The sequence below is a fragment of the Daldinia vernicosa genome (genome assembly GCF_022497035.1).
Source record: "Daldinia vernicosa strain CBS 139.73 unplaced genomic scaffold F5Y00scaffold_21, whole genome shotgun sequence".
NCBI classification, from domain to species: Eukaryota; Fungi; Ascomycota; class Sordariomycetes; order Xylariales; family Hypoxylaceae; genus Daldinia; species Daldinia vernicosa.
The window spans coordinates 164,526-188,276 of record NW_025953937.1 but is presented as its reverse complement, the minus strand read 5'-3'; the positions used below and the strand labels follow the sequence as shown (position 1 = coordinate 188,276).

The 23,751-nt window shown below is 48.4% G+C and overlaps 6 protein-coding genes across 6 annotated transcripts; 3 read left to right on the top strand and 3 right to left on the bottom strand.

Annotated features, from left to right (window-relative positions):
- Positions 1 to 486: 486 nt before the first annotated feature.
- Positions 487 to 7,412, bottom strand: F5Y00DRAFT_252933 (ketoacyl-synt-domain-containing protein; the record flags this gene model as incomplete). The annotated part of the gene is made up of 8 exons (XM_048009984.1): positions 487 to 1,302; positions 1,379 to 1,693; positions 1,766 to 5,643; positions 5,700 to 5,985; positions 6,056 to 6,405; positions 6,464 to 6,642; positions 6,697 to 7,081; positions 7,133 to 7,412. 8 exons carry the CDS (start codon positions 7,410 to 7,412, stop codon positions 487 to 489), a joined length of 6,489 nt encoding a protein of 2,162 aa, XP_047865165.1.
- A 941-nt stretch (positions 7,413 to 8,353) lies between these two features.
- Positions 8,354 to 10,111, top strand: F5Y00DRAFT_269527 (serine hydrolase-domain-containing protein). The gene is made up of 2 exons (XM_048012461.1): positions 8,354 to 8,858; positions 8,955 to 10,111. The coding sequence occupies exons 1-2, from the start codon at positions 8,817 to 8,819 to the stop codon at positions 9,891 to 9,893; spliced, it is 981 nt and encodes a 326-aa protein (XP_047865164.1). The 5' UTR covers positions 8,354 to 8,816; the 3' UTR covers positions 9,894 to 10,111.
- Positions 10,112 to 10,181: 70 nt separating this feature from the next.
- F5Y00DRAFT_236015 (mitochondrial outer membrane 72K protein) lies at positions 10,182 to 13,175 on the bottom strand. Its single transcript, XM_048007661.1, has 4 exons — positions 12,708 to 13,175; positions 11,668 to 12,631; positions 11,138 to 11,611; positions 10,182 to 11,075 (listed from the first exon to the last, which is right to left on the bottom strand). Exons 1-4 carry the CDS (start codon positions 12,897 to 12,899, stop codon positions 10,810 to 10,812), a joined length of 1,896 nt encoding a protein of 631 aa, XP_047865163.1. The 5' UTR covers positions 12,900 to 13,175; the 3' UTR covers positions 10,182 to 10,809.
- F5Y00DRAFT_236013 (aminotransferase) lies at positions 13,070 to 14,843 on the top strand. The gene is made up of 3 exons (XM_048007660.1): positions 13,070 to 13,106; positions 13,209 to 14,453; positions 14,521 to 14,843. Exons 2-3 carry the CDS (start codon positions 13,743 to 13,745, stop codon positions 14,632 to 14,634), a joined length of 825 nt encoding a protein of 274 aa, XP_047865162.1. The 5' UTR covers positions 13,070 to 13,106; positions 13,209 to 13,742; the 3' UTR covers positions 14,635 to 14,843.
- Positions 14,844 to 15,331: 488 nt separating this feature from the next.
- Positions 15,332 to 16,858, top strand: F5Y00DRAFT_269524 (aspartic endopeptidase; the record flags this gene model as incomplete). Its single annotated transcript, XM_048012460.1, has 2 exons — positions 15,332 to 16,600; positions 16,685 to 16,858. 2 exons carry the CDS (start codon positions 15,332 to 15,334, stop codon positions 16,856 to 16,858), a joined length of 1,443 nt encoding a protein of 480 aa, XP_047865161.1.
- An 863-nt stretch (positions 16,859 to 17,721) lies between these two features.
- F5Y00DRAFT_69386 (CASC3/Barentsz eIF4AIII binding-domain-containing protein) lies at positions 17,722 to 20,773 on the bottom strand. The gene is made up of 2 exons (XM_048014018.1): positions 19,825 to 20,773; positions 17,722 to 19,770 (listed from the first exon to the last, which is right to left on the bottom strand). Exons 1-2 carry the CDS (start codon positions 20,505 to 20,507, stop codon positions 18,288 to 18,290), a joined length of 2,166 nt encoding a protein of 721 aa, XP_047865160.1. The 5' UTR covers positions 20,508 to 20,773; the 3' UTR covers positions 17,722 to 18,287.
- Between the last annotated feature and the right edge of the window lie 2,978 nt (positions 20,774 to 23,751).

Sequence of the window (23,751 nt, the reverse complement as noted above, 5' to 3'; positions counted from 1 at the left end):
TTCAAAATATATAACTTGAATAATTCACATATATCGTAAGAAGTTAACAGGAGTCAGAGAGAGTTCTACAATCATCGCAGGGCTTTGGGCAACGTTATGAAGCTAGCCATAGTAAAAGTAGATTGGTTTACAAGCTTAAAAATATTAGGCTATTAATATTTAAGTCGCTGCTATTCTTACATGAGCAACATATCAAAATATAGTATCATATCTAAGAATCCTCAATTCCGTCCTATGTCTCTACCTTTGCTCTACTACATATGTCAAAGGCTCCCCTTATGGAGGCTAAGTACCTAAGTACTTACCATTAAAGGGGTTATGTGTAACCAAAAATTATATAAGCGACAAACGAGTGACGGTTAGTTGCAGTCCACAAATTCGTCTCTATATTCAATTGAATATATTCTTTTATTCTACTTCACTTATTCTAGGTACCATATTACGATAGAGTAATGCCACGTATCCGTCAACACCAAAAACAAGTTCTCATGTTCTAGTTCGCGAAACAATCAGGTTCGCTAAATCCGTCACGTTTGCGCTTGTCAGCAATTCTAGAATCTCCAAGGTCGCGCCAAGTTCCCTGGTAATCCAATTGCGCACTTCAATAGCAGTCAGAGAATCTAGACCATACGATGCCATACTCCGCAGAGCATCCACATCATCGTGTGCCACGGATAGCACCTCCGATAATTTATGCAGCACTCCTTGTACGGCAATTTGGCGGGCCTCCTCATTGCTGGCTGCAGCGCGGAATGCGTTCCTGTACGAGACGACCTGTCCAGAATCGCTACCCGCAGCTCGTATCTCCGCAAGTGCTGCTGCTTTAAGGTGTGCGAATCGTGGGTCCTCTGCATAGTAAGGTAGAGCATTTGTATCACTTGGAACAAGCTTCAAGCCCGTCAGGCACTGCGCGCCGCATTTACTAGATGTAGCGACCGCTAGAAGCCCCAATACTTCAGCTTCGGAAATGGACTGTCCACCAAAATTCTTGATGATCTCATCCTCTCGCGCCGAGTTTTCGGAAATGTAGCCAGCGTCAGTCACAGCTGTAAGGTCAAGGGATACTCCTGGCAGACCTTGTGCTGCCCTGCATGAGGCAAACCCATCCAGAAATGTGTTGGCAGCAGCATATGCGGCTTGACCGCGACTACCTACAATACCTGCAGCACTTGACAAGAGGACGAAATAGTCCAGTCGCGCGTTAATAGACTCGAGTGCGTTGTGGATATTCCAAGTACCCTTAACTTTGGCACGAATCGCCGACACGTACGAGTCGTGGGTCATACCTTCGATCAATCCGTCCTGACACAACGATTAGCTACTCTTTTCTTAATGTGGGCTCAACTGAGAGTCCGCCATCAAATAAGACAAAACTTACGTGGAGCATCATGGCAGCATGGATCACACCGCATATCGGCGGGAGCGTCTCTGTGCATTCCTTTACAATCCGGTAGACGTTATCCTCGCTAGCAATATCACATGTCTTCACGACAATACTAGCCTTTTCTCGAGTATCTTCGATAAGTTGTCGCAGTTCGCCAATACTCCCTCCATTCCTCGATAGCAATACTATGTTTCGAGCACCGTGTTCTGCCATCCATCTAGCCGTACTTCGCCCTAAACCGCCAGTACCGCCAACTATGACGTGAGTCCCATCGGGATTCAAGAAATGCCTTGAAGCATAGTGCATCGCCTGACGGAAGCATTAGTAGTTCACTAGGTAATGAGCCGACCGGGGAGGTTCGTGATGGATATGATAACTTACCATCACTTTGTCACTATCCTGAGCAGAAATGACGACAGGATGTAAAGTGCCTTGTTGAATCATTCGCAAGCCCCGACTCAACTCTGTGATTCGCAATATAACCATTTTCCTTAGTGGCTTGAAGACACCTCTAGAAAAGCATTCTAGCACATCTCTAAGGATGTCTCTCATGAGACGCGGGCGTGTAACTGTTAGTTCCACTAGATTGATTGCCGTGAAGCTTACGTTCTCGGCAAGGTCAGCTCTGGTATTCCAACTGCCAATACGGGCATGAAGTGTCCCCTGCATATGGATAATACGTCCAAACTGTGCAGTATTTTCCCATACCATGCTCAGATTCTGAGTTGCCGCTGGGAAGCTGGACGAACTAGTGAAGACGACATCCATACCAATCCCTCCAGAAGCATCTCGTATTTCACGATCGAAATAGAGGCTGGCTGTATCGAAAATTTTCTCCGGTCTGATGCCGAAATACTTTGCAACAAAATCTCTTCGCTCACTACCATGGACTGCAACAAACACGTTAGCACCAAGGTGATGCGCAACTTGTATTGCAGCAAGCCCCTCGGAGCCGGTTATTTGGATAAGAACGCGGTCCGATTTTCGAACGCGTGCGACTTGGGAGAGCCCGTAAAAGGCCGCACCGAAGGCAGATGGGATTGTTGCTGCGTCCTCAAAGCTCATGCCCTGAGGAATCTTAACAACACTGCTTGCTGCTACGCAGGTGTGCGTACCCATCCGGTCATTGCCTAGGACGCAGACCAGGTCTCCAACACTAATGTCGATAACATCGCGCCCGACACGAACGACAACGCCGCTGCATGATCTTTCAGGCCTCGCAGACCCATTTATGTCAGAGTGCACGATAACATCATCTTGGCTAAGCCCACTTGCTTTAATCTCAACCTCGACTTGATCGTCATCCAAAACCTCGCTGCTTAGGGCGTCTTCAAAGTATAGATTGTCGAAGGAACCCTCCAAGTGTGTAGCAGCCACTCGTAACCAACGTCCAGATTGATGGAATTCTTGTAGATACGGCTCGGAATTTCCTAGCTCGCGGTGAACTCGTAAGTTCATATCGTCATCGACAATAAAACGTGGCACGACTAAGTCTCCGCCTTGCTCCGCGAATTCAACCTCAGTGTCGGGACTGTCTGCAAGAACGGTTCGCCTAAAAGCATCCTCGATTAGTTCGGCCTGTCCCTCGATATCCAAGGTGCTGTCTGGGTCGAGGTCTAAGGTGACGGCGATTTTGCCAAGTTCGGAGCGTGCTGTACGGAGTAGACCCAATGCCATATTCGTGCTTGGGTTCGTAGGCACTTTCGATGCTCCACAAGTCACCCATAATATGCCACCCGCTCGTATTAAAAGGGATTGGATTTGCTCAAATTCAGCCTTGTTTACTGAGGCTAGGACGGGACGGTCAAGCTCCGAGAGCACTACGAAGAAGCCACTAAAATCCCTGACATGAAGCAGGGTTGAAATTTTTGGGACAATCCCGGAGTGCAGCTTGATAACATCGCATAGTGAAGCCACAAGTGTATCGTCTTGGGTACGCTCAGTCACAATCGTCACGCGCTCCCCGTGGGACCGAAGGTGCGCATGGCTCACACCATTAGCATGACGTTCCTCTGTTTGCTCCCATTGGATCTTGTAGCATAGTTCTCTGGGATTAGGTGGCTTGCATGTTGCAGTCTTGAGCGAGCTGAGCTCCAATCCCAGTATAGAGACGGAAGGGAACTCACTATTCGCTGGCGCAAACAGCTCGGTCAATAGTGGCCCGGATTCTCCGTTTCTTGTCGATTGAACGATGAACTTGGATCCAGGGGTCCTTTCCCAATCATCGCTGATATCGATACGCACCTGTTTGATGTTAGATGGCAGTTGTGGACTTGCCATTCCATCGAACCCCAACTCGGCTTGCGATATCTGGAAAAGGGGTTCTATCGTAGCGGGGTGGATCAAATACGAAGATTCGTACGCCAACGGCATGATGAGTTTTGAATCTTGGAGGGCACCTTGAGCGCTAACCCCGGATTTGTCCATATTAACACTCACTAAGTTCCAAAAAGTATGCGGATAGCTGATACCTCCGGAACTCAAGTTAAAATAGAAGCCCGCTGCGGGTATTGACAACTGATTCTTTTCCGGTTGAACGTTTAAGTACGAATTGGAACAAGCAGCCACTTCAATATGATTTTGCAGAGGTTTTGCTTCAACAAGACCATGACAATGTTCTAGCCATCCTCGTTTTGGGTTAAAACTGGAAATCCGAAATTCGTCCCAGTCGAGTTTAGACATTCCGTGTGGCCTAAAGACCAGTACGAGTTCAACTGGCTCGTCATCCGCTAGAAATAGTTGCTCTGGGATGGATATATCACGCAGATCGAAACTACCTGCTCCGATTCCCCTGAGTGCTGCTCGCTGGCTAGCCGCCTCTACAACCATAGAGATGAAGGCTGAGACAGGAAACACAGGACGGTCCTGGATTTGGTACTCGCGTAGCCATGGCAACTCCTCTAGCCTTATGAAATTGCGCCATGTTGGCTCTAGGTCGCTGCTCCAGTCAGCCAGCGTCCCAATCAGATCATGCCGTGCAAACGGTTTAAGTCGATGTTGTCGCGTGATTCGACTCTCATACCAGTAGCGCTGGTGTGACCACGGATACGTATAAAGGAAGGGGATAATATCAGGCTTTTCAATCTCGGAGCGGTTATGGTTGATATTAAAGAAATCGATACATTCGTAACCGCGCACGAAGAGCTGGCCGGCGAGCTCTAGGGTCGTCTCAGTAGCATCACGACCTCGTATAAGAGCCGAGATATATGGTGGAGTCTTAGAAGCTGACAGCTGCATCGTCTTTAAAGTCTGCATAATCGGACCTTTGAGCGCCGCATGCGGACCAATCTCGATGAGAATGTCTGGCTTGCTCTCCTCGCAGAGTACACGCAACGCAGTGGTAAAGCGTACTGGGTTGGTCAGGTTCTCTACCCAATACTGCGGACCAAGCTCGTCCACATTAACCTTACGGGAACGAAGAGAAGAGAAGAACTCTACGTCTCCATTCGTTTTCCTCAGCTCAACGTCTGCGATCATGTTGTGGTATATCTCGGCTATCAACTTCATATGCGGGCTATGGTAAGCGACATCAATGAAGAGCTTGCGGTTGAAGATTTGCTTTCTTGTCATAATATCAGAAAGCTCATCGATAGCCTCGGTGTCGCCCGAGACGGTTGTCGAGATGGGAGAATTTTCGCAAGCTGCCACCGCCTGAAGCGGATGCCGTAGCTGTTTAAAAAGGGGTTGTAGCTCGTTTGCGCCCATACCTACCGCCATCATTGAGCCTTTCACATCTGGAAAGTTCTTCTTCAAAGCGATGATAGCTTGGCCACGATAATACGCTGCCGACATTGCCGCCTCCAGTGTTAGAGCCCCGGTTGCATATGCGGCGCCAATCTCCCCGCTTGAATGGCCCGTAACTGCAGAAGGCTTAATCCCCCATGATGCCAGGAGGTCGACCAGTCCGATCTGGATGGCACTACAAATCGGTTGACTGATATGAGCCATGCCTACACGAGAATCATCTTCGTTCCGGGTCAGCTCCTCCATCAGCGAGAAATCAGCACCAATAGACAGAAGATGCTCATCTGCTCGTTGAATAGCAGACGCGAACACGGAATGAGACTCCAGTAGCTCTCTACCCATAGCAAACCATTGCGCCCCTTGCCCCGTAAATATAAAAGCCAGTTTTGGCGACTTGGTAGGCGCGCGCTTTGGTATTACTTCAGGGCTATTGAGGGATATTGCTAATTTGCTGCACATATCAGCCACCAGAGCTATGCGCCATGGTAGGTGCGAACGCCGCTGGCATAATGTGTCTAATGACGGGTTAGTACGCGGATTTTCTTGGATGTGGACTAATATCAAAACTCACATGCTAAATTCCGAGGCATGGTACTTTGGTAAAGCTCAGCATGCTGTTCGAGGAAAATTCCCAGCTGTTCCATACTTTTTCTCGCGGCCGCCTCGTCATTGGCACTCAATATGAATAATCGCTTCATCTTAATATGGCCTTCAAACTTTTCGGGATCTAAGAATTCGATTTCGTTTTCTGCCGGCAAGGCCTTAAGGACTGCGTGTCCGTTCGACCCGCTATAACCGAAGTTGTTGACGCAGATATACTTCTTATTTCGAGGGAATGGCTGCTGTCTTTGTGGTAGCTGAATATAGAGGTCAGTACTATCCTATTCCTAACATGGTTTCGAAGAGTATTTAATGAGGACAACTGACTTTCAAGTTCCATTCCGATAATGGGATAGCTGGGTTTTCCTTCTCAAAGTCGGCGTTTGGTACGATAAACCCCTTTTCCAGCATGAGCGCGGCCTTCATGACCGATATAACACCACTAGCGTTTTCGAGGTGGCCAATATTGGATTTAACCGATCCGATAGTTAATGGTTCACTGCTATCTAGGTTTTGACCGAGTGCTTTATAAATACCTCTGGCTTCAATAGGGTCACCGACCTTGGTGCCTGTTCCATGAGCCTCGAAGAATCCGACGTCTTTGGCATCGATGTTGGCTTGTGAGAGAACATTACGTAGTAACGATTCCTGCTCTTCTGAGCTGGGTGCTACAATGCCTTCAGAGATTCTATGTAAGTCCTCTAATAGTAAGATAGTTAGGGCGAACATACATACCGACGGTTCGTCCGTTGTGGCTGATTCCCGTGTGGGAGATGACGGCCCTTACGTAGTCTCTGTCCTCTAGAGCTTTATGTAGGGGCTTGAGAATTAGACACCCTGCTCCCTCGCCTCTTGCGTATCCGGACTTGGCGCGATGGTCAAACGCATAAGTTTTCCCTGAGTCGGCAAACAATCTACATTTTCAAGTTAGATGGCTATTCAAACAACGGTAAGACAGTCTGGTTCACCTTAATTTTGCCATGGATACCCAGACGTCGGGCTGTGTGATCAGATGAGAAGCCCCAACTATGGCTTGTTCCGATTCCCCCAGCCGTATGCTCTGAACAGCCATGTGTAGCGCATGCATACTGGACGAGCAGGCTGTGTCAACAGTAAACGTAGGCCCGCATAAGTTGAAGAAGTATGATATTCGCCCAGCGAGAAATGCCCCCTGGCTACCGGTCGGGTCGAACATTGGCGAATCATCTAAATCCCTGAGATTTCCCATTCTATGTTCATTGTCGGGGCCACCAATGAAGACACCAACTTTCCGACCCGAGATAGACTCCTTGGGAATGCCAGCATTCTCGAGGGCCTCGTACGCACATTCGAGGAGGATGCGCTGTGTGGGATCTTACATACGGTCAGCTTTTCGACGCGGCCGATTTGGAAGATTATAAGTACCCATTGTCTCAGCTTCCTTACGCGTCATCTCAAAGAAGCCAGGGTCGAACATCTCGAGGTTCTGGGATAAGAAATAACCCCCTTGCGAGTTGATAGTACCCTTCTTCTCCGGATTAGGATGATTATAAGCCTCCTGGTTGAATCGATCTCGGGGTATCTTAGACCACGCGCTGCGCCCTTTGGTTAGAAGCTTCCAAAAGTCGCCCGGCGAAGACACATCGCCAGGTAGGCGACACGACATGCCGATTATGGCAATGGGCATTAACTCCTCTGACTCCATGTTGGTAGGTGAGAAAGAAGGTAGAGTGATGCCAAGGAGTGTTGGCTAGAGAAGACCAAGAGACGTAGAATGACTCGAATCGAAAATGTCAAAAAGTTATATATGTCAACAGGCGAGCAATCTCATTTTGATTGCGGCCCAGGCATAATTCGGATATCTTAAAAGCATCTCCTAGCCATCGATTGGGTTGAGTTTTCATAGCTTATCTTTCTAAAAAACTTCCAGGAACTCAACAGTCGAACGGACAATGAAGTCGGTACTCCAGCTGATGGCAATTTTCCCATTTGAGACGAACGGCCTCGTATATCAGAATTAAGTCCGATGCCCTAAAGCTCTAACTGAGCCGCTTTTGGCTTCGACTTGATACATCTACATACTCGACTCAACAAACAACTTTTTTTATAATAAGCTAAGTAGCTTTTGGCTACCATATACAAGAATTGGTGATAGTGGATGCCTTCATTACATGGTTCTTTTAAGCTATGTTGGCTCCTTTCACTGTAAGTTAGCCGTTGTGTCTCGGGAATGTCCAAATTATGTGACTGAACTTTATGTAACGGAATAGCTTAAATAGCCCACCACTATAAGCGTTGCAGTATATATCATCACAGGGTCTTATAAAGTTCAGATTTTTCGACAGTGCGACACGTCGAGAACTTAGTCTTACAGCTCAGGTACGCGGGAATAGAAAGTGAGCGCGCTTCAGACAAATCTGGACGAGTGTCGGAAGTCCGTGGACAGATCGTCGCAACCTTCAACCCGTGGGAAATAGTTCCTCGATCACAGGCTAGCGGCCCTTGTTTCAACCACAACATCCTTACTTAGCAATAGCTCCAAGTTTGACGGCCGTACGGATAGGGGTATATTCGCATGATTGGTCGCATGATTGGCACACGAGGAGAATGTTCGCGAAACTTATCTCCCAAGTGGTGCAATATATCCACCACATATCCTGCATCTTGATATACATCAATCTCTCCTGAAGGGTGTAGGCTAACAAGGGTGCAAGCATAGGTTATTATAGACGGCCACCATAGATGCTGTCAACAAGACACCCACATGGCGATCGTCACTTTATGTGAGTTTACGAGTGGTCCCCACGAGCGGCGAGACAGTATTGGAAATTGGTCGTCCGACGGTGGTGGTCTTAAGAATATTACTGGGTACAATTCTCGCTCAAGCCATGATATATATCATCAACAGGCGTACGCCATCCGGACCTACGAAAGGCGTAACTCACTTCCCTATCGATAACCTAGTAGAAGAACAGCTAAGACGCGCGTCCCTTCCAGCTGAACACGTCGTCGACGGTACTTTGGTAAATTTCGTTGGACGAATTAGGCTGATAAGAAGCTCGGGTGAGGAGAAAACGAAGATACGAATTCTCTTACACTCTTCGTCACTATGAAATTCCTCTGCCTGCCCGGCGCGTACGGCAGCGCCAAGGTGCGTAAACATCTACCTATGTTAGGTACCTAACCTATTTATCTATCTAAGCAGCCGTCGTCACAACGGCGTGCTAACTATAATAACAACGCGCAGAACTTTGGCGTCCAGCTCGGGCCCTTCGCCAAGCACATGGAGGACCGGGGCCTAGCGACCTTCGCCTTCACGCAGGGCGCGCACGAGGTAGAGCCGCCGCTAGGCTGGGAGAACTACTTCGGGTCGCGCCCGCTATACCGGTTCGTCGAGGCGGCGGCCGGCGCGGGCGACGCCTTCGAAGTCGTGCGCCGCGTCCGCCATATCCCGCGCGGCCTGAGCCCCGAAGCGACCCTTCGGCTGTTCAAGCCGCCGCGCCCCGTCGCGTACGACTGGCGCGCCTTTCGCGAGGCTCTGGACGGGCTGTTCGAGACCATCGAGGCGAATGGGGAGATCGACGGGCTGATTGGGTACTCGGAGGGCGCGATGATGGCGGCGTCGATCTGTGCCGAGGAGAATAGGCGGTGGGAGGAGAGGGGGGTGCCTAGGCGTATTAAGTTCGCCATATTCTTCGCCGGCACGCCTCCCCTAGTCGCCCAAGGCGACGGCTTCGTAGCCCGCCTGGCAGACGAGTACGGGACGTCCATCTCGATCCCGACGTTCCACGTGTTCGGGTCCAACGACCCGCTGGTATACTCGTCCGTCGCGCTGTACAACGCGTGCGAGCCGGACGCGGCGCAGCTGTACGACCACGGCCTGGGCCACCTCGTGCCGCGCGACGCCGACAACGTCGAGCAGCTGGGCGACGTGCTTGCCGACGTCATCACTCGGATCAACAAGGAGACCGAGAAAGAGAAGCTTTCTGCTGCTTCTGCCGCCGCCGCCGAAGCCGAGTCCGTGTCTGCGTCCGACACCGAGCCCCCCTCCGCCGACGAGTATGCCGACGAGTCCTCTGCTACTACACCCTCGTCTGCTGCGTCTAGCGATGAGTCGTCGGATCTGGATTCGCGCTCTAGTAACGGCGTTGGGGTTGGGTCTGAGGGTATTGCTGTTACGGTTTAAAATGGACTTAACTACTACTTAGGAAATCTTCAGGGGAAAACGGGGAGTTAAGTTAAGGGGAAGGAATGACATAAGAAGAGCAACTCGCCGCGTTCTTACGTACTATTTTCCCTAAACTCGAATCTGGCAATGAATGCACTTGATTTCGTGGTCTTTGGAATTTACCTACATAGTATACACCCTCGCGTTTTAGAAATTTGTTAGTTTTAAGATTACCCTTAGTTAGTTAGTTAGTTATTTCTCCAATCAAGAGTTTTTGTTTTTACGCATTACTACCTAACACACAACTCTCACAACGAGTACGTGGAAATATATATTTTTAGTTTAGTGTTTAGTGAATGGGTTATATATTTTGGTTCGCCTGATATACTTCATCATCCCAGAAAGTCGTGGCCCCATGAACTCTCTCATTAAACCGTCACTGAAACCTGATTCCGTTTCCCCCTAGTAGTCGCAGGTCTCTCTCCCCTATGTATAAGGGGCGACGACCCACAATCGCTAGCCCCCTTTTTATAGAAACAACTGACCAATACCGTGCGTGCGTGCGTGCGTGCGGGTGTGGCGACAAAGCCCGGCCGCCTCAGCTCATATGACAAGACATGCATGGCCGGGCTTTTTTCTTTTTGACAATAAGGAGAGGGAGGTATAAATTATGTACAATACTGGGTACAGTGAGCAGGATGACGACGGCAAATTACTAACGATTCGTCGTTTGGACCTTCAGGTTCTCTAGGTCTCGGGGGCAAACGTATGCAGACCGACCTCCAGGCGCTTTTAGTAGTGGTTTCCGTATGAAGCCGAAATATGATTTGCCCAACTTCCAAAACATTTCCTAGTAAATCCGGGGTGAGTAGAGTCGCTCCGTGATACCCTTTGGTGTGAAAGGATGCGTATATTAACTGCTCAATGCTATGGTCTAGCGGCCGCCCGCGAATGCGCCGGCCCCCATGCTGGGAGCACCCGCGCCCATTCCTTGAAGCTTAGCCGCTAATTGAGGATACTTTTCTTGGACTTGGATCTGTGTCCGCGTAGCCTCGGCGTATGAAAGCGCATTGACGATCTCCCCAGGTGTTCTAGCAAGCTCAGCTGCACGCTCAAAGTACCTAAGTGCCTCCGTGATCTTGCCCTGTTGAAGGAGGAGTTGCGCCATTGTAGCAACGGCAATATCGCATTCAGGATCAACTATAGCCAGTTAGCATCTGATTTTCATCTGATTTTCATCTGATCTAAAAAAGTGTCCTTACTGATTAACGCCTTCTCGCATAACTTTTCTGCTTCCGCAAATTCCGACTTCTGTTGGAAGACAGCCAGGGCCTTGTTAATAAGGGGTAATACGTTCATCGCCAAAGGCTTCGTCTGCTTTTCCATCTCCATAGCGGTGTCGAATTTCTGAATGGCTTCGTCATACTTGCTCTGGTCGAGGAGAAGCTCTCCGTAGTAGTTGTACACATCGGGCACCTTGTCGAAGTTCTTAACACACCGACGGAACGTCGCCATAGAGGATGCCACGGAGCCCATCTTGTATTGCGTTACACCAAGCTGGATATGTGAGAATATGAAGGAAGAGTCGAGATCGATCGACTTTTGGTAATCCTTAGCAGCATCTTGGAATTCGCCGTGGATAAAGTGCAACTGCGCACGGTGATAATAGATGTCCGGATCGCTATCGTTTTGGCTCAAAGCCTGCTCTAAGTCTGCAGCAGCACTGGCTCGGTCACCTGCAACCAGATCAGTTTCAAGTCATCTTCCGTGATACCTAACACCGGTTACTTACCCATTTCCAAGTGCATGCTTGCACGCTTGACGTAGCTTTGAGTATACGACGGATCGAGCTCAATACTCTTGTCCATATCCTGCAAAGCTTCCTCTTGCGCCCCACGTAGATTTCTAAATGTACCCCGTAGGTTGTAAGCAAGTGCCTCGTGCTTATCCAGATCGCCAAGTTCCAGAGCCTTTTCGAACGCATTTGCGGCTTCTTCGTAACCTTCGTGAGTTTTCTTCTCCATGGCTTTCAATCCGATTTGCAGCTGCCCTTTCCCAGTTGATTCCGGCAACTCCACGTCATCCTCCAAACCCTCAGGACGTGGCTTCGCTCGGAAACTCTGGATATAATTGGAGACGAAGGTAGGGCTGGGTAGCTTGTTGGGATCCTTGGACTTCATGATTTCCTCAGCCTTCTGCTCGGCAACCTTCTTCAGCAATCGTTCGACAGCATTGGTACTGGATTCGGTCTTGAACTCGTCGATAATACAGCTAGCAGTGTAATCCAGGAGCGATTCGCTGAACTGAGATAGATGCTCATAAGCATTAGCTCTTCGGTTCAGAGCTTTTACATATGTAGGGTCGAGGCTGATAGCGGCGGTGGTGTCCTCGACGACCTTATCCCAGACAGATTGGGCGTTGTAACAGGCAGCCCTATTGGAATAAAAGATAGAGTCTGGTTTGCAGAGGATGGCCTTGGAGTAGAGATCAATAGCTCTGTCATAGTCTTTACTGCCGTAAGCTTTATTTCCAGCGTTCTTTAACTGCAAGGCATAGTCGCGGCGCTGCTCATCAGTGAAGGTAGCGACAGTGGTCTCGTTGATCTCGGGTAATTCATCGGCCGCTTCTACTGTTGGGGCCTTCGCTTGTTCACCTGCTGGGACAGTTCTGGATGCTTCGGCCTGGCGCTCTGCCTCCTTTCGTTTCCGCCTCTCCTTCTTGCTGGGTTTACTTTGCGAAGCAGACCTCGACTTTTGCTAAGTACAAATATAAGCTGGCTATCCTAGTTATATCCTAGTTAAGAAAAAGATGTCAAAGAAATGAATAACATACGGCATCGCCATTGAGATAGTAGACCACACCAGCACTAGTGACGACAACAGCTACACCAGCAATGGTATAAACAAGCGCTTTGTTCTCAGATGCCCAATTGGTAAAGCGGTCCCAAAGGGAGGGCTCTACGGGGATAGCAATGGGTTGGGCTATGGGAGGCATCGGCGGCGGAGCTGCGGAAGCACGAGACATTACGGTGGAATCGGACGGATGTTGTCAATTTTGATTTCGAGGTGGGGAACAAGTGCGGCAACCAGGGTGACAAGCAGAAAAAAAAAAGGTGACTTGATAAGTCGAGGTTGTAAGGTCAGTCGAGTCACAGGACACACAGCAGACACAGGGTCGAGAATAATAATAGCGATGACGATTTGTTATTGTAGGTATTTTGGTTGCGGATAGCTGTGTAAGAAGCTTTAGTTAATCAAAATTCAGTAAGTTGTTATTATCATTATTACCGATCAAAAAACACTTTGCAAGCGCAAAAAAAAAAAAAAAGTTTACTTTACAAGTACATAGTATCTTTTAGTGTGACCCAGTTTAACATGCGCTGTGCTCTAAAAGCTTCGCCCCTGGTTGGCCCGCAATCCCTTCGTCATCAATATCATCAATCGGAGAGCTCCATAATGAGGTATGTTGACAGCAACAGCCCACCCCTCCCAGATGGATCCTTCCTGCCTTCCTGGGTATTGTACTTTGTACCTGCTTATCCCAATTGAAGCACTGAAATGTCTTATGTACTGCGGAGTACCTGACGTAAACGCAACATTGTTCAACCTAGCAGCCTCGTGTCTAAACGCCCACTATGTATGTACGTATGTATGTACATACGTGTACCCACCGCATTCGTTATCCCGGGAGATACGAGATACATATGTCCAGATGTCTTAGTAGTGCCATGTACTCGGTAAGAGGTATATACGGTATTAACATCCACTAAGCTTCTTGCATATTTAGCACTTACATCGTACATATGCAAGTATTTGATAGCTTCACTCAAGCTTGAAGATCGCAAGCGAGGCTAACAGACTATATACAATGGACGATTTTCGGATCTTCACATCTATACGATATGACCCTGCTCTTTTAAAAGTCCCAGAATTAGGATATGCTAATACCGGATGGAATCAGAATTATTCCCCCTTCTATATGCTTGACTTACACCGAGACCGCATGCTAAGAGCTGCCGTCTACTGGCAATGGTCAGCTGCAGTCGCCGCCATTTCTGGCGAGGAAGGCTTGGGGAACCTAGAAAGGTTTCTTCAGAGCATTGTTAGCGAAGTTGGCAGTGGCCCCCATCGAATAATGCTTAGCCTAGCTCAGGACGGGACCCTAGATTATCAAACCTCTCCTCTTCCAGAGACACATCTGAATAATCTATATCCAGAATATCTGCCGAGCCTAGATCGTGAGGACTCAGCCCAAGGAGGAGGCGACAAGGTTCCAATCAAGGATCCTATTTACGACATCTTCCTTGATAGCCAGAAGACTTCAAAATCCGAGTTCACTCATTACAAAACTACTTTCAGAGATATGTATAATGATGCAAGGAGACGGGCTCAAATAAATCTAGGCGACAGGAAAGAAGTGCTCCTCGTCAATGATGATGGGCATATTATGGAGGGTAGTATTAGCACCCCCTATTTCTGGAGAGACGGAAAATGGGTCACTCCCCCTATTCCCACGCAATATCGCGCTTCCGAAGGGAGCGGTGGAAATGACGGCACAACAAGGAGATGGGCTTTAGAGAGGTAAAGTTGAATCCACCTATCCTTAGCATTGGTCTAAGTCTTAAGCAGCCGATGCTAATTGGAACAGGAATCTTGTTGTCGAACAAGTCGTTCCTGCGGAGTCGCTGGTCGACGGTGAAGAATGCTGGATAAGTAACGGCCTTCGGGGGTTCATTTTTGGAAGAATAAAGCTACACTAATTTCCGCGGTGGCATCCTTCACATGTTATCTCTTAAATTTTTGGCCTTGTGCAGCTGAGCCTCAACCGGGTTTAATATAACTTTGACACTTACCACCTGGTACAAAGTTTCACACATTCGGCAGATTAGTAGTCGAGCTCTAACTTGTGTATAATAAAATAAGGAAGGAGGTAGTTAGAGATAATAGAATACCGGTAGTAGTCTTTTTATCGGAATAGCTTACATAAGTGTAGATGTATACTTTTGTCTAAAAGGATGGAGCTATAGTAAGGTTAGGTAGTTCTCACGGAAGGAGTTCCCCTTAGGAACTACTCCAATCAATACTCTTTAACAAAGCACATTATATATTATCAAGGAGGTGCTCTGGACATTCAGAACCCGAAACAAACTGTATTACGTAGTCTCAATTCCACGTTTCACCGTCGCTTCCACTTGATATAATTTGATATAATAGTATGCAAGAGCGAGGTTGACAGTCGCCGATTATTTAAGATGGACATACGACCCCGTCAACTAACCCTATTGTTTTCTCTATTATCCTCTATCTATTTTCCTCATTTAACATATACGTATCATAGAACAATTACCTATCACCTATATTCCAACCAACATATACCTAGTAATTCCATTTCGTGTACAAGACCATCTGGTGTCAACAGTATTCAATAGCACTTGATCAAATCAACTGAACGCCACGATGAATGCCCTTTACGCTGCTCAGAACAAAACCAAGCAGGACCTTGGCCTCTCTAAGGTCAAGATTATTCACAACCAGAATTACAAGCGTCATGGCACCAAGTCCTACGTCCACGCATTAAACCGTTTCGGTTTTCAGCCTACCTTACCAGGTCCCTATTTCCATATCGACAAAGTTAGACAACATGGCCTTCTCCCCGAAGAACTCAAGGCAGCCCTTGGTGGTACTCTACATACACGGAAAACCCTAGTCAAGAAAGTCAAACCTGAAGACGGTGATAAGACTACAGAAGTCACTGCAGAAGATCAACAGAACGACTCCATGTATATCTGCGAGGTGAAAATCGGCACTCCGCCCCAGAAACTGCTACTTGACTTCGATACCGGCTCTGCTGATACTTGGGTTCGTTCGACTCTCCAGCACAAGGCTGACCTGACCAAAAACAACGCCTTCGACCCTAAAAAGTCCGAGTCCTTCAAGAAACTCCCTGGAAAGAGTTGGAAGATCCAGTATGGAGATGGCTCAACAGCTTCCGGTGACTGTGGCAGCGATACACTCGTCATTGGTGGCCTAGCCATCAAGAATCAGACGATTGAGTGTGCCACCAAGCTATCCAAACAGTTCTCCCAGGGTACCAGCGACGGTCTCCTTGGTCTCGCCTGGGGCAAGATCAACACGGTCACAGACTCCGGTGAGGCTGACCCCCAAGCCACTCCCGTTGAGAACATGATTAAGCAGGACGACATCCCCAAGGAATCCGAGCTCTTCACGACCGCCTTCTATAGTTCACGTGACAAAGATCCCGACTCGTTTTACACATTCGGTTTCATCGACGAAGAACTTGTCAAAAAGGCTGGCCAAGATATCCACTGGACGGAAGTCGACAACTCCGAAGGGTTCTGGTCCGTCTCATCCGAGTCCTATACTATCAACGGAGAGAGCGTCGACCTTAGCGGCAACACTGCCATCGCTGATACCGGCACCACGCTGGCACTAGTGTCAGACAAAGTCGCTAAGAAGATCTACGATCAGATCCCCGGTGCGACCTACGATTGGCTCAACCAAGGCTACATCTTCCCGATCGACGTGAAGGCGGACGACATACCCGAGGTCAAGGTGGCTATTGGCGATAAGGAATATTTAATCCAGAAGGAGGACTTGGCCTTTGCTCTGACTGACGACAAGAAGTACTGGTATGGTGGTGTTCAAAGCCGTGGCATGATGCCCTTTGATATCCTTGGCGATACATTTTTGAAGAGTGTCTACGCTGTAAGTATAGTCTTTCGCATCTACTTCCGCCTCCACTTCTATGGTCCCTGGTCTAAAAATATTTACTTACTTTATTACCGATAGATCTGGGACCAAGGAAATCGGCGTCTTGGTCTAGTCCCCAAGATTGAAGAGGCGCAGAACCTCGAGCCGCCGCCCGATAGCGACGACGACGACGATGGCGGTGAGAAGAAATGGGTCACCAGCATCGATCTCCTGTCAAAGGACGAAGTTCAACCAGAAAGCGAGCCCCAGTAGACTTCCAATATTTCTACCGTCGAGGATAAGAACCCGGATATACTGGAAAGGGGCAGGTCTCGGGCTAGATGGGCTGTAGGCTGATTAAGGCACGCAATAGGACCTGTAACTTTACTTCGCTGCAGCTTGCGAGTCCAATACTGGTAGACTACGGATACCTAATTCACGCCTAGATAGAATGGAATTGTAGCACTTACCCCTATTTTTAATATACTACTACTAGTTTTTGGTAAACTTAGTGTGTTGGTTTTCCAAGACCGCTGGATTAATTATTATACGGCTATCTGCCATAGGTAATCATAGCCGGGGCGGATCAAGTAGATAGATACATAACCTTGATAGTCATTATAGTTCCAGTTCAACACCACCGCCCTATCCCCTAGAACAGACAGCCATTTCCATCCATCGCATTATAGAAATCAAAGATTCAAGCGATCACATTACACCCAAGAGATAAATAACTCAAGCAGCAGAAGGGGTTGAATAGGTAATTTAGGTTTCCTACGTCCGCAACCGATTGGGCTACCTAGTCACGTCTTTCGCCTCCCTCCCCGTAATCGTATCGTAGTGCAGTGTAGTGTAGTGTAGTGATCTAAGCATCGACAACGCGCTCGTGATTCGCTTTGGCTCCCCCCCTAACTAACTACTGCCGCCAGTCGTTCCTCTCCTCTCCTCTCCCCTCCTTCTGCTCCCCCGTACCTACGGAGAAAAAGAATTCCCCACAGCGACGAAACGAACACGGACATGATTGATTGATCCTCCCAAGGCCATCAACGACAACAACAGCTCAACTCGCTTCGTTCATGCGGTAGAAAAAAAGGAGTAGGTAGCTAAAACCAAACCAAAAAAAAGCAGCAGCAGTAGCAGCAGTAGCAGCAGTAGCAAAAAAGCAAAATGTTCAAATGGCAACAGTAATCAAAGCACGAAAACTCCACCGAACGCCTATGCGGTATGGGGCCCCTTTCCCAGAAGTTTGTTGGAAAAACACGATAAGAGCCAGAAGAGAGGAGGGGAAAAAAAAGAGGAGGGGGTGGATGGATGGATAGGATAGGTGGTTAGGTGGTTAGGATAGGCGAGGAGGAGGAGGAGGAAGAAATGCCACCACCGGCTCACGAAAACCAATTCTAGGATAAGGTTTAAGAAGGCTGGCTAGCCTCTTGCGAAATCACTATAGTACCGCTGAGATAGAAGGGTGATTGATGGATGGAGTCTTGTATATTGCTTGCCGCGGTAATCCAAGGGGATGTGAAATAGGAACAGCCATAAGACGGTATTTAGCCAGACCAAGACCTCCCAACCCCCCCTTAAGCGACCTACGCCGAAGCTAACCAATGCCGTTGACGTGCGAATCTGCACGATCAAGTTATCCCGCATTCCACTGCTAGGTGAATTGAAGCAATGCTATCGAGACCACATGGAAATAAATAGCTCACTGCTGGTAGTAGACAACACCAGGTCCCGACGGAGGGTAGTAGTAGCCATCCGGGCTCGGGGTAACCATACCGTTCATGCCTACGACTCCACCGGGCATCGGATAGCCCTGTGGGGTCGGGTAAGGGTTATATGTAGCCATAGGGGGTAACTGAGATGCATCATAGTAGTAGACCATGCCATTGACTTCTTGAGCAACCAAATTGGAGTTTGGTGTACTCTGCCCGGTTGGCTGGCTGGCAGCGGGCTCGCCCTGGGTTTGAGGTTGTTGCGCTCCCGGGACGAATGCAGGTGCAGTGGCAGATGGAGCTAACGCACCTGGATAAGAAGCTTGGGGGTAGTAATAGCCTTGCTGAGGCTGCATCATCTGGTATGGCTGGTAGTAGTTCTGCTGGGCGAACTGGTTTGGCTGGAAAGGGGCAGCGTGGATGGCGCGCTCGGGAATTTGGGAGAGCGGCGTGCCAGTCGAATGTTGAGACTGGTATGAGGGATGCCGGACGTGAGATTCTTGACCTAGGCTTGTCGATACCTGAACAGGAACTTGCTGGTGGAAGGCCTGTTGATACGGTTGAGACGGATTATGCTGCATTTCTGGCGACTCGATGCCGGCTACTGAGACAGTCTTCTGCGGCCGAGGCTGATGCATAGGGATAGGTACAGGTCGATTCTCCTGGAACACCGGCCGTTGGGGTTGGGGTGGGGGCTGCGTTTGTTGCATCGAAACGTCGCTTATAGCAGGCTGGCCAACTCCAGCGAGCCCTTCTGCTGGTGCACCATCAACAGCGGGAAGTTGTTGTTGTTGTTCAGCTCGACCTTGCGGAGGAAGCCTGACAACAGGCCGAACGGCGTCATAGGGTAATGGCGGCCGCGACATAGTAGAACCGGTCGGAGATACCAGAAAGTCTCTCCCCAAATCAGGGGCAATCGAAGACCTTCGGCTAAGAGCGATGCTCGGTGTATACGCGCTACCAGCGTACACACTCCCCCCAAATACGCTCGTCCTCCTGGAAAACCCGCCAATAGATCCAAGACCAGATCTTGGCTTGCCCCGCAATCGTTGGTTCGGACGCATCGCTCGGGGTATAAAGATAAAAGACCTGTCGGTGGCTGGAAAGATATATCGGGGAGGGAAATCAGGCAGGGAGATACGGACAGGCTTGTCGCGTCTCAATGGTGGTCGGTGGTCTGGTAATTTTGTATACTGTCGTACTTGTATACCGGGGAAGATGATGGGCTCCTTTATACCTGGGAAGTAGACCCTGATCTGTACATTGCCAACATGCTTATCTGTAGCCATGGTCCGGTTGATTGGTGTAGTGCTGGCTGGGCAGGTGGGAATATAACCGTCGCCGTTAGGTGGGCCATCGTCAGTAAACGAGGGCCGCGGTTGTCGGGTGTGTATAGGCTGTGCGACTGCCTCGTGCATATCATGTGCCCAAGGGCCATTTGTCGTTGGATCGGCTGGACCATGGATTTGATGACTATACATGTTAGCTAACGAAACAATATAAAGGTGCTGGCTAACAGCAACTTACTTTATGGGCGCAAAAGGACCGCCAATACCACCACGACCTCTCCCTCGAGGACCCCTACCGAAGGGGCGAAATCCGTTGGCAGAAGGGCCGGCATGTCTGTGGTCATGCATAAAGAAGGCGCCTCTGTTGGGAACAAACCACGGATCCTCGTCTCGTTTGCGCCTATATTCATCATGCTCCTTTCGTCGCTTATCAGTAGTTGGGTCTTGGGAAGAATCCGGATTCGCAACAGCAGAATTCGAGCTAACCACTATAGGTGCCGAGGACTTGGACTGAGGTTCCGTAGATTCTTCAAATTCCAGCACCTGCACCGGAGCAGCTTCGTCCGAAATGTTTAGATTGCTCATCATAAATTCGGTGTCCGATACAGCGTTTGGACCCGTCTTTCTGGGGCCCTTCGTTGGGTGGCCGCCGGAAGACTTGGTGTGCGTCCGCTTCACATTACCATTGCCATTGGCTGCTTGACTGGTCAACTTCGGAGCAGCAGGCGTTGTCGGTGAAGCCTCATCAACATTACTAGTATCACTATCGTCGGCCGGATCAGGATCCTCGGAAGCCATGGAACCATCTGTCAAGGAGTCATCGTCAATGTCGAGCTGTTCGAGGCCACCCTCATCCTCGCCTTCATCTTCAACCCGTCGGCGATGGCCGATCATCTTTCTTCGGCGGATGGCAGCTACCATGTTGAAAAAAATAATATATTGCTTGAGCTGCGCTAACGTCGATAAAAGAGTGGGTGATAGACCTCAGAGCCGGGGAAGGATGGCGGGGAGCGTCCTGGCAGAGCTGACAGCGGTGCTTGGGCACGACGTAGGCGTCGTGATGGTTATGGATCTCATGCGATGTTCGGATTGGCGGATGGAATATCGGACGACGGGCTTCCTCGATAAATAAAAACCTAAAGGCGAAATAACCGCCTGCGGTGCAGAAAAGAAAGGAAAGTTAGTGAAGAAAATCAATTAAGAAGCCAGTATGCCTATTTTCCCAGGATCCTTTTTTTTTCTCCCCTAAAAACGATGGAAAGTGTCTCTTCTTGTCGAGCCAGGTTCGCAGACGGCAGGCCAGAGAAAAAGAAGACGGTAAGGAAGAAAATAAATAAATAAAAAACAAGAACAACTTTTTATAGAAAAGCCTCGAGGCTTGTGAGAGGTGTTCACAAGCACTACGGAGGGGGTTTTATCGTGTTTATCTTTTTTTTTTCTAGGTGATGTAGTATCAAGGAGGGCTTTTTTGTTGGATGGGATAGAAGCCAAGCCAAAAGGGTTTAATATTTGGAAGTTCTGAGGTCAGGTCAGGATTCAGGTTCAGGTAGGCCTGCTTCCATGCCTTGGTGTAAGGTTGAGGGTAGGTAGTGGAGTTGTAGTGGAGAGATAGGTACATAAAACGACGATATAACGCCTAGAATAACTGAAAATACCGAAATACATGGCTAATACAGTTAGTTAGGTACAATCGGTATAGTGGGGACGAGGTAGCGTAGCAGTCAGAAAGTGCAGAGCGGAGACAAGCCCAGTCGACCCAGTCGAACCAAGTCCAGATCAGAGTCTGAAAGGTGTAGGTATTCTAGTAGTATTAGAGGTACCTAAGTACCTAACATATGTAATTCATCCTCCACCACCTGGGCGGGCAGTTACTGCTGCACCTGCCCCCTGTTATTCTTCCAATTGGGGCCAATGGGCTGAGGTGCATTTGGGTCTTAGCATGCTTGGTAAAAGGCGTCGGTACGAACAACCCGAGTACCTACCTTATCAATGAGGTTTGTTTCTCGAAAACTCTTGTCGATCTTCTTCTTTTTTTTCGGTCTACAGAGCCAATGTCTAATAATGATAGTTAGGTAAGCAAATAGAGCTTCAGTTTCTCTTTTTTTTTTATCTCTTGTTTGCTAGTTCTCTATAATTATTTATTAATATACCTATCTTATTTGCTACAACTGCATACCTACCTCGTAGGTAAACAATATACAGACATGCCAGTTAGCTATAACTACTAATCATATGTATACAATATGTATACATATTCGTCCTTATCCCTTTGCATCCCATCACCAATTCGTCTAATGTACCGTACCTTAGGGAATGCCTCTAGCTGCGTATTTTCCATTACATACGTACATTTGTCGTATGTACATACACGGTGGACGAGAATTGGTCTTCGAGGCCCTATTCCGTAAACAAAACATATCGCCCAACATAAAGCGGTACTTCCCTTAGGTATATAAGTATATCATCCACTCATACGCAGTCAATGGCCGGGTCGCCTCCGCATGCAGAATCACGTCCAAATCATCCGAGTACAACTGTAATGTACAGCACAGTCCAGGCTCCTCCCACCACTTTCACCAACCAGTCTTTACACGTATCGACGGCATGAATCATCGCCTGTACGATCCTTGTCCGTTTTTGACGATGGGTTCTTCAAAACTCCGCTATGGCCTCGCAACTGGCCTCGTAAGTCACTTGGCCTTGTCTAGCTGTCTAGCTCGTATGAAATCCCTCGAGATTTTACACGGGAGAGCAAGATCTCAAAATATGTCACAGTGTTATCCCTTATCCGCCTGCCCCAGCTGCCCAGTAGAGGGAATCCCCATTAGTAAGCTTGGTATAGCATGCCCAGACTCCTATTTATTACTGTTCCCCCTTGCGGCCTCCGGTATCGCCAACCAGTTGTCATACTTCGCCAGACGATTCTCGTGCGAAGGGCTATTAAAACGTGGATTTTACAAGCCGGCTTTTATGATGCAGGACGTTTATTTTTTACGTACGGTTTTCTAAGGCGGTTTCTCTAACATACCTCCCAGGTGCAAGTGAGCCAGCTTGGCTGCTTGGGAGGTTTGTTTAACTTCCACGTTCGTCAAGTTTTCGTTATTGCAACCACAGCCAATGAGCTGCCTTGCAACGCACATCAAGCGTTATGAAACCGTTGGGCGAATCTACAATTCGCCTTTGCCGATCTTGCTCTTACTGCCGATCGAATGCCGGCCTTGGATGTATGCAGACTATAACCTATAACAGCGCTCATTCAAGCGCATCGCAACCGCGGCCCTACAGTTCTGCAGCTATATCTCTAGTCGGTACGTATAGGTGGGCAGAGATAGCCGATAGGTAACTGAGAACTCGTCTTACCCTATAGACGAGACTACGACATAACCCGTAGCTAGGTGCTCCTTAAGGTAATATGATGGACTCTTCCTCTCTTATCAGTGTCACATTATCAATGCTCAATCAGTCTCCTAGTTTTCCTTCTAGGTCATATCGCATTATATACTGTCGATTCTAAACTTAGATGCCGAGTATATTATGATATATGATATATGTCGAGCGACATGGGTTGTAATACCTTTTCGAAATGCACACCGGCGACCATGTGCGGAAAACAAAGCTGATAATAAAGCATAGCACCAGTCTCGTAAGAGTTCCCAGATTATAGCTGTCGTACATATGCAGAACATATGGGCTTCAGTTGTGGTTACTGCTGGTTGGACCTAGCTTGGTTGGAGGTGACAACCGTAGCAACGGGACGATATTCAATAGAGCCAGAGCCATGACATCGCGGTGGATATCGCGGTTAGTAATTCTATTGGCTAAATGCTTCTAATCGCTCATATGCAGCAGTGAGATCTTGAGCTATGGTTGGATCTGAGCCCCTACAAAATAGCAAGCCTTATTATAGCGTAGGTGTTTCGCTTTGGGCCTCAGATAATATCGTTTGATAGGTATCTTCGATCGCTCTGCGTCTAGAATGGATAAGCGTAAGGCATGCCTATGAGGCCAAACGCTATTCCCCAACATCTAATGCTTTATCAGGAAGCACAGGTATGTGCTTGGCAAAATTACGTGCACCATCTGAACCCAGCTTCAGTACTTTGAGATTGTTGCCTCGAGACAATATAGTGATAGCCGGAAACATATTCTTAATCTGTGACCAGCT

What these genes read in the sequence shown, in the direction of transcription:
- F5Y00DRAFT_269527 (XM_048012461.1), top strand. Translation starts at nt 8,817, where the DNA reads ATGAAATTCCTCTGCCTGCCCGGCGCGTACGGCAGCGCCAAG. An exon ending in GCGCGTACGGCAGCGCCAAG is followed by an intron (nt 8,859 to 8,954) that starts GTGCGTAAACAT and finishes AACAACGCGCAG; the next exon opens with AACTTTGGCGTCCAGCTCGG.
- F5Y00DRAFT_236015 (XM_048007661.1), bottom strand. Translation starts at nt 12,899, where the DNA reads ATGTCTCGTGCTTCCGCAGCTCCGCCGCCGATGCCTCCCATAGCCCAA. An exon ending in ACTATCTCAATGGCGATGCC is followed by an intron (nt 12,632 to 12,707) that starts GTATGTTATTCA and finishes ATTTGTACTTAG; the next exon opens with CAAAAGTCGAGGTCTGCTTC. An exon ending in AAGCATGCACTTGGAAATGG is followed by an intron (nt 11,612 to 11,667) that starts GTAAGTAACCGG and finishes ATCTGGTTGCAG; the next exon opens with GTGACCGAGCCAGTGCTGCT.
- F5Y00DRAFT_236013 (XM_048007660.1), top strand. Translation starts at nt 13,743, where the DNA reads ATGGACGATTTTCGGATCTTCACATCTATACGATATGACCCTGCTCTT. An exon ending in CAAGGAGATGGGCTTTAGAG is followed by an intron (nt 14,454 to 14,520) that starts AGGTAAAGTTGA and finishes GCTAATTGGAAC; the next exon opens with AGGAATCTTGTTGTCGAACA.
- F5Y00DRAFT_69386 (XM_048014018.1), bottom strand. Translation starts at nt 20,507, where the DNA reads ATGGTAGCTGCCATCCGCCGAAGAAAGATGATCGGCCATCGCCGACGG. An exon ending in GGTCCTTTTGCGCCCATAAA is followed by an intron (nt 19,771 to 19,824) that starts GTAAGTTGCTGT and finishes TAACATGTATAG; the next exon opens with TCATCAAATCCATGGTCCAG.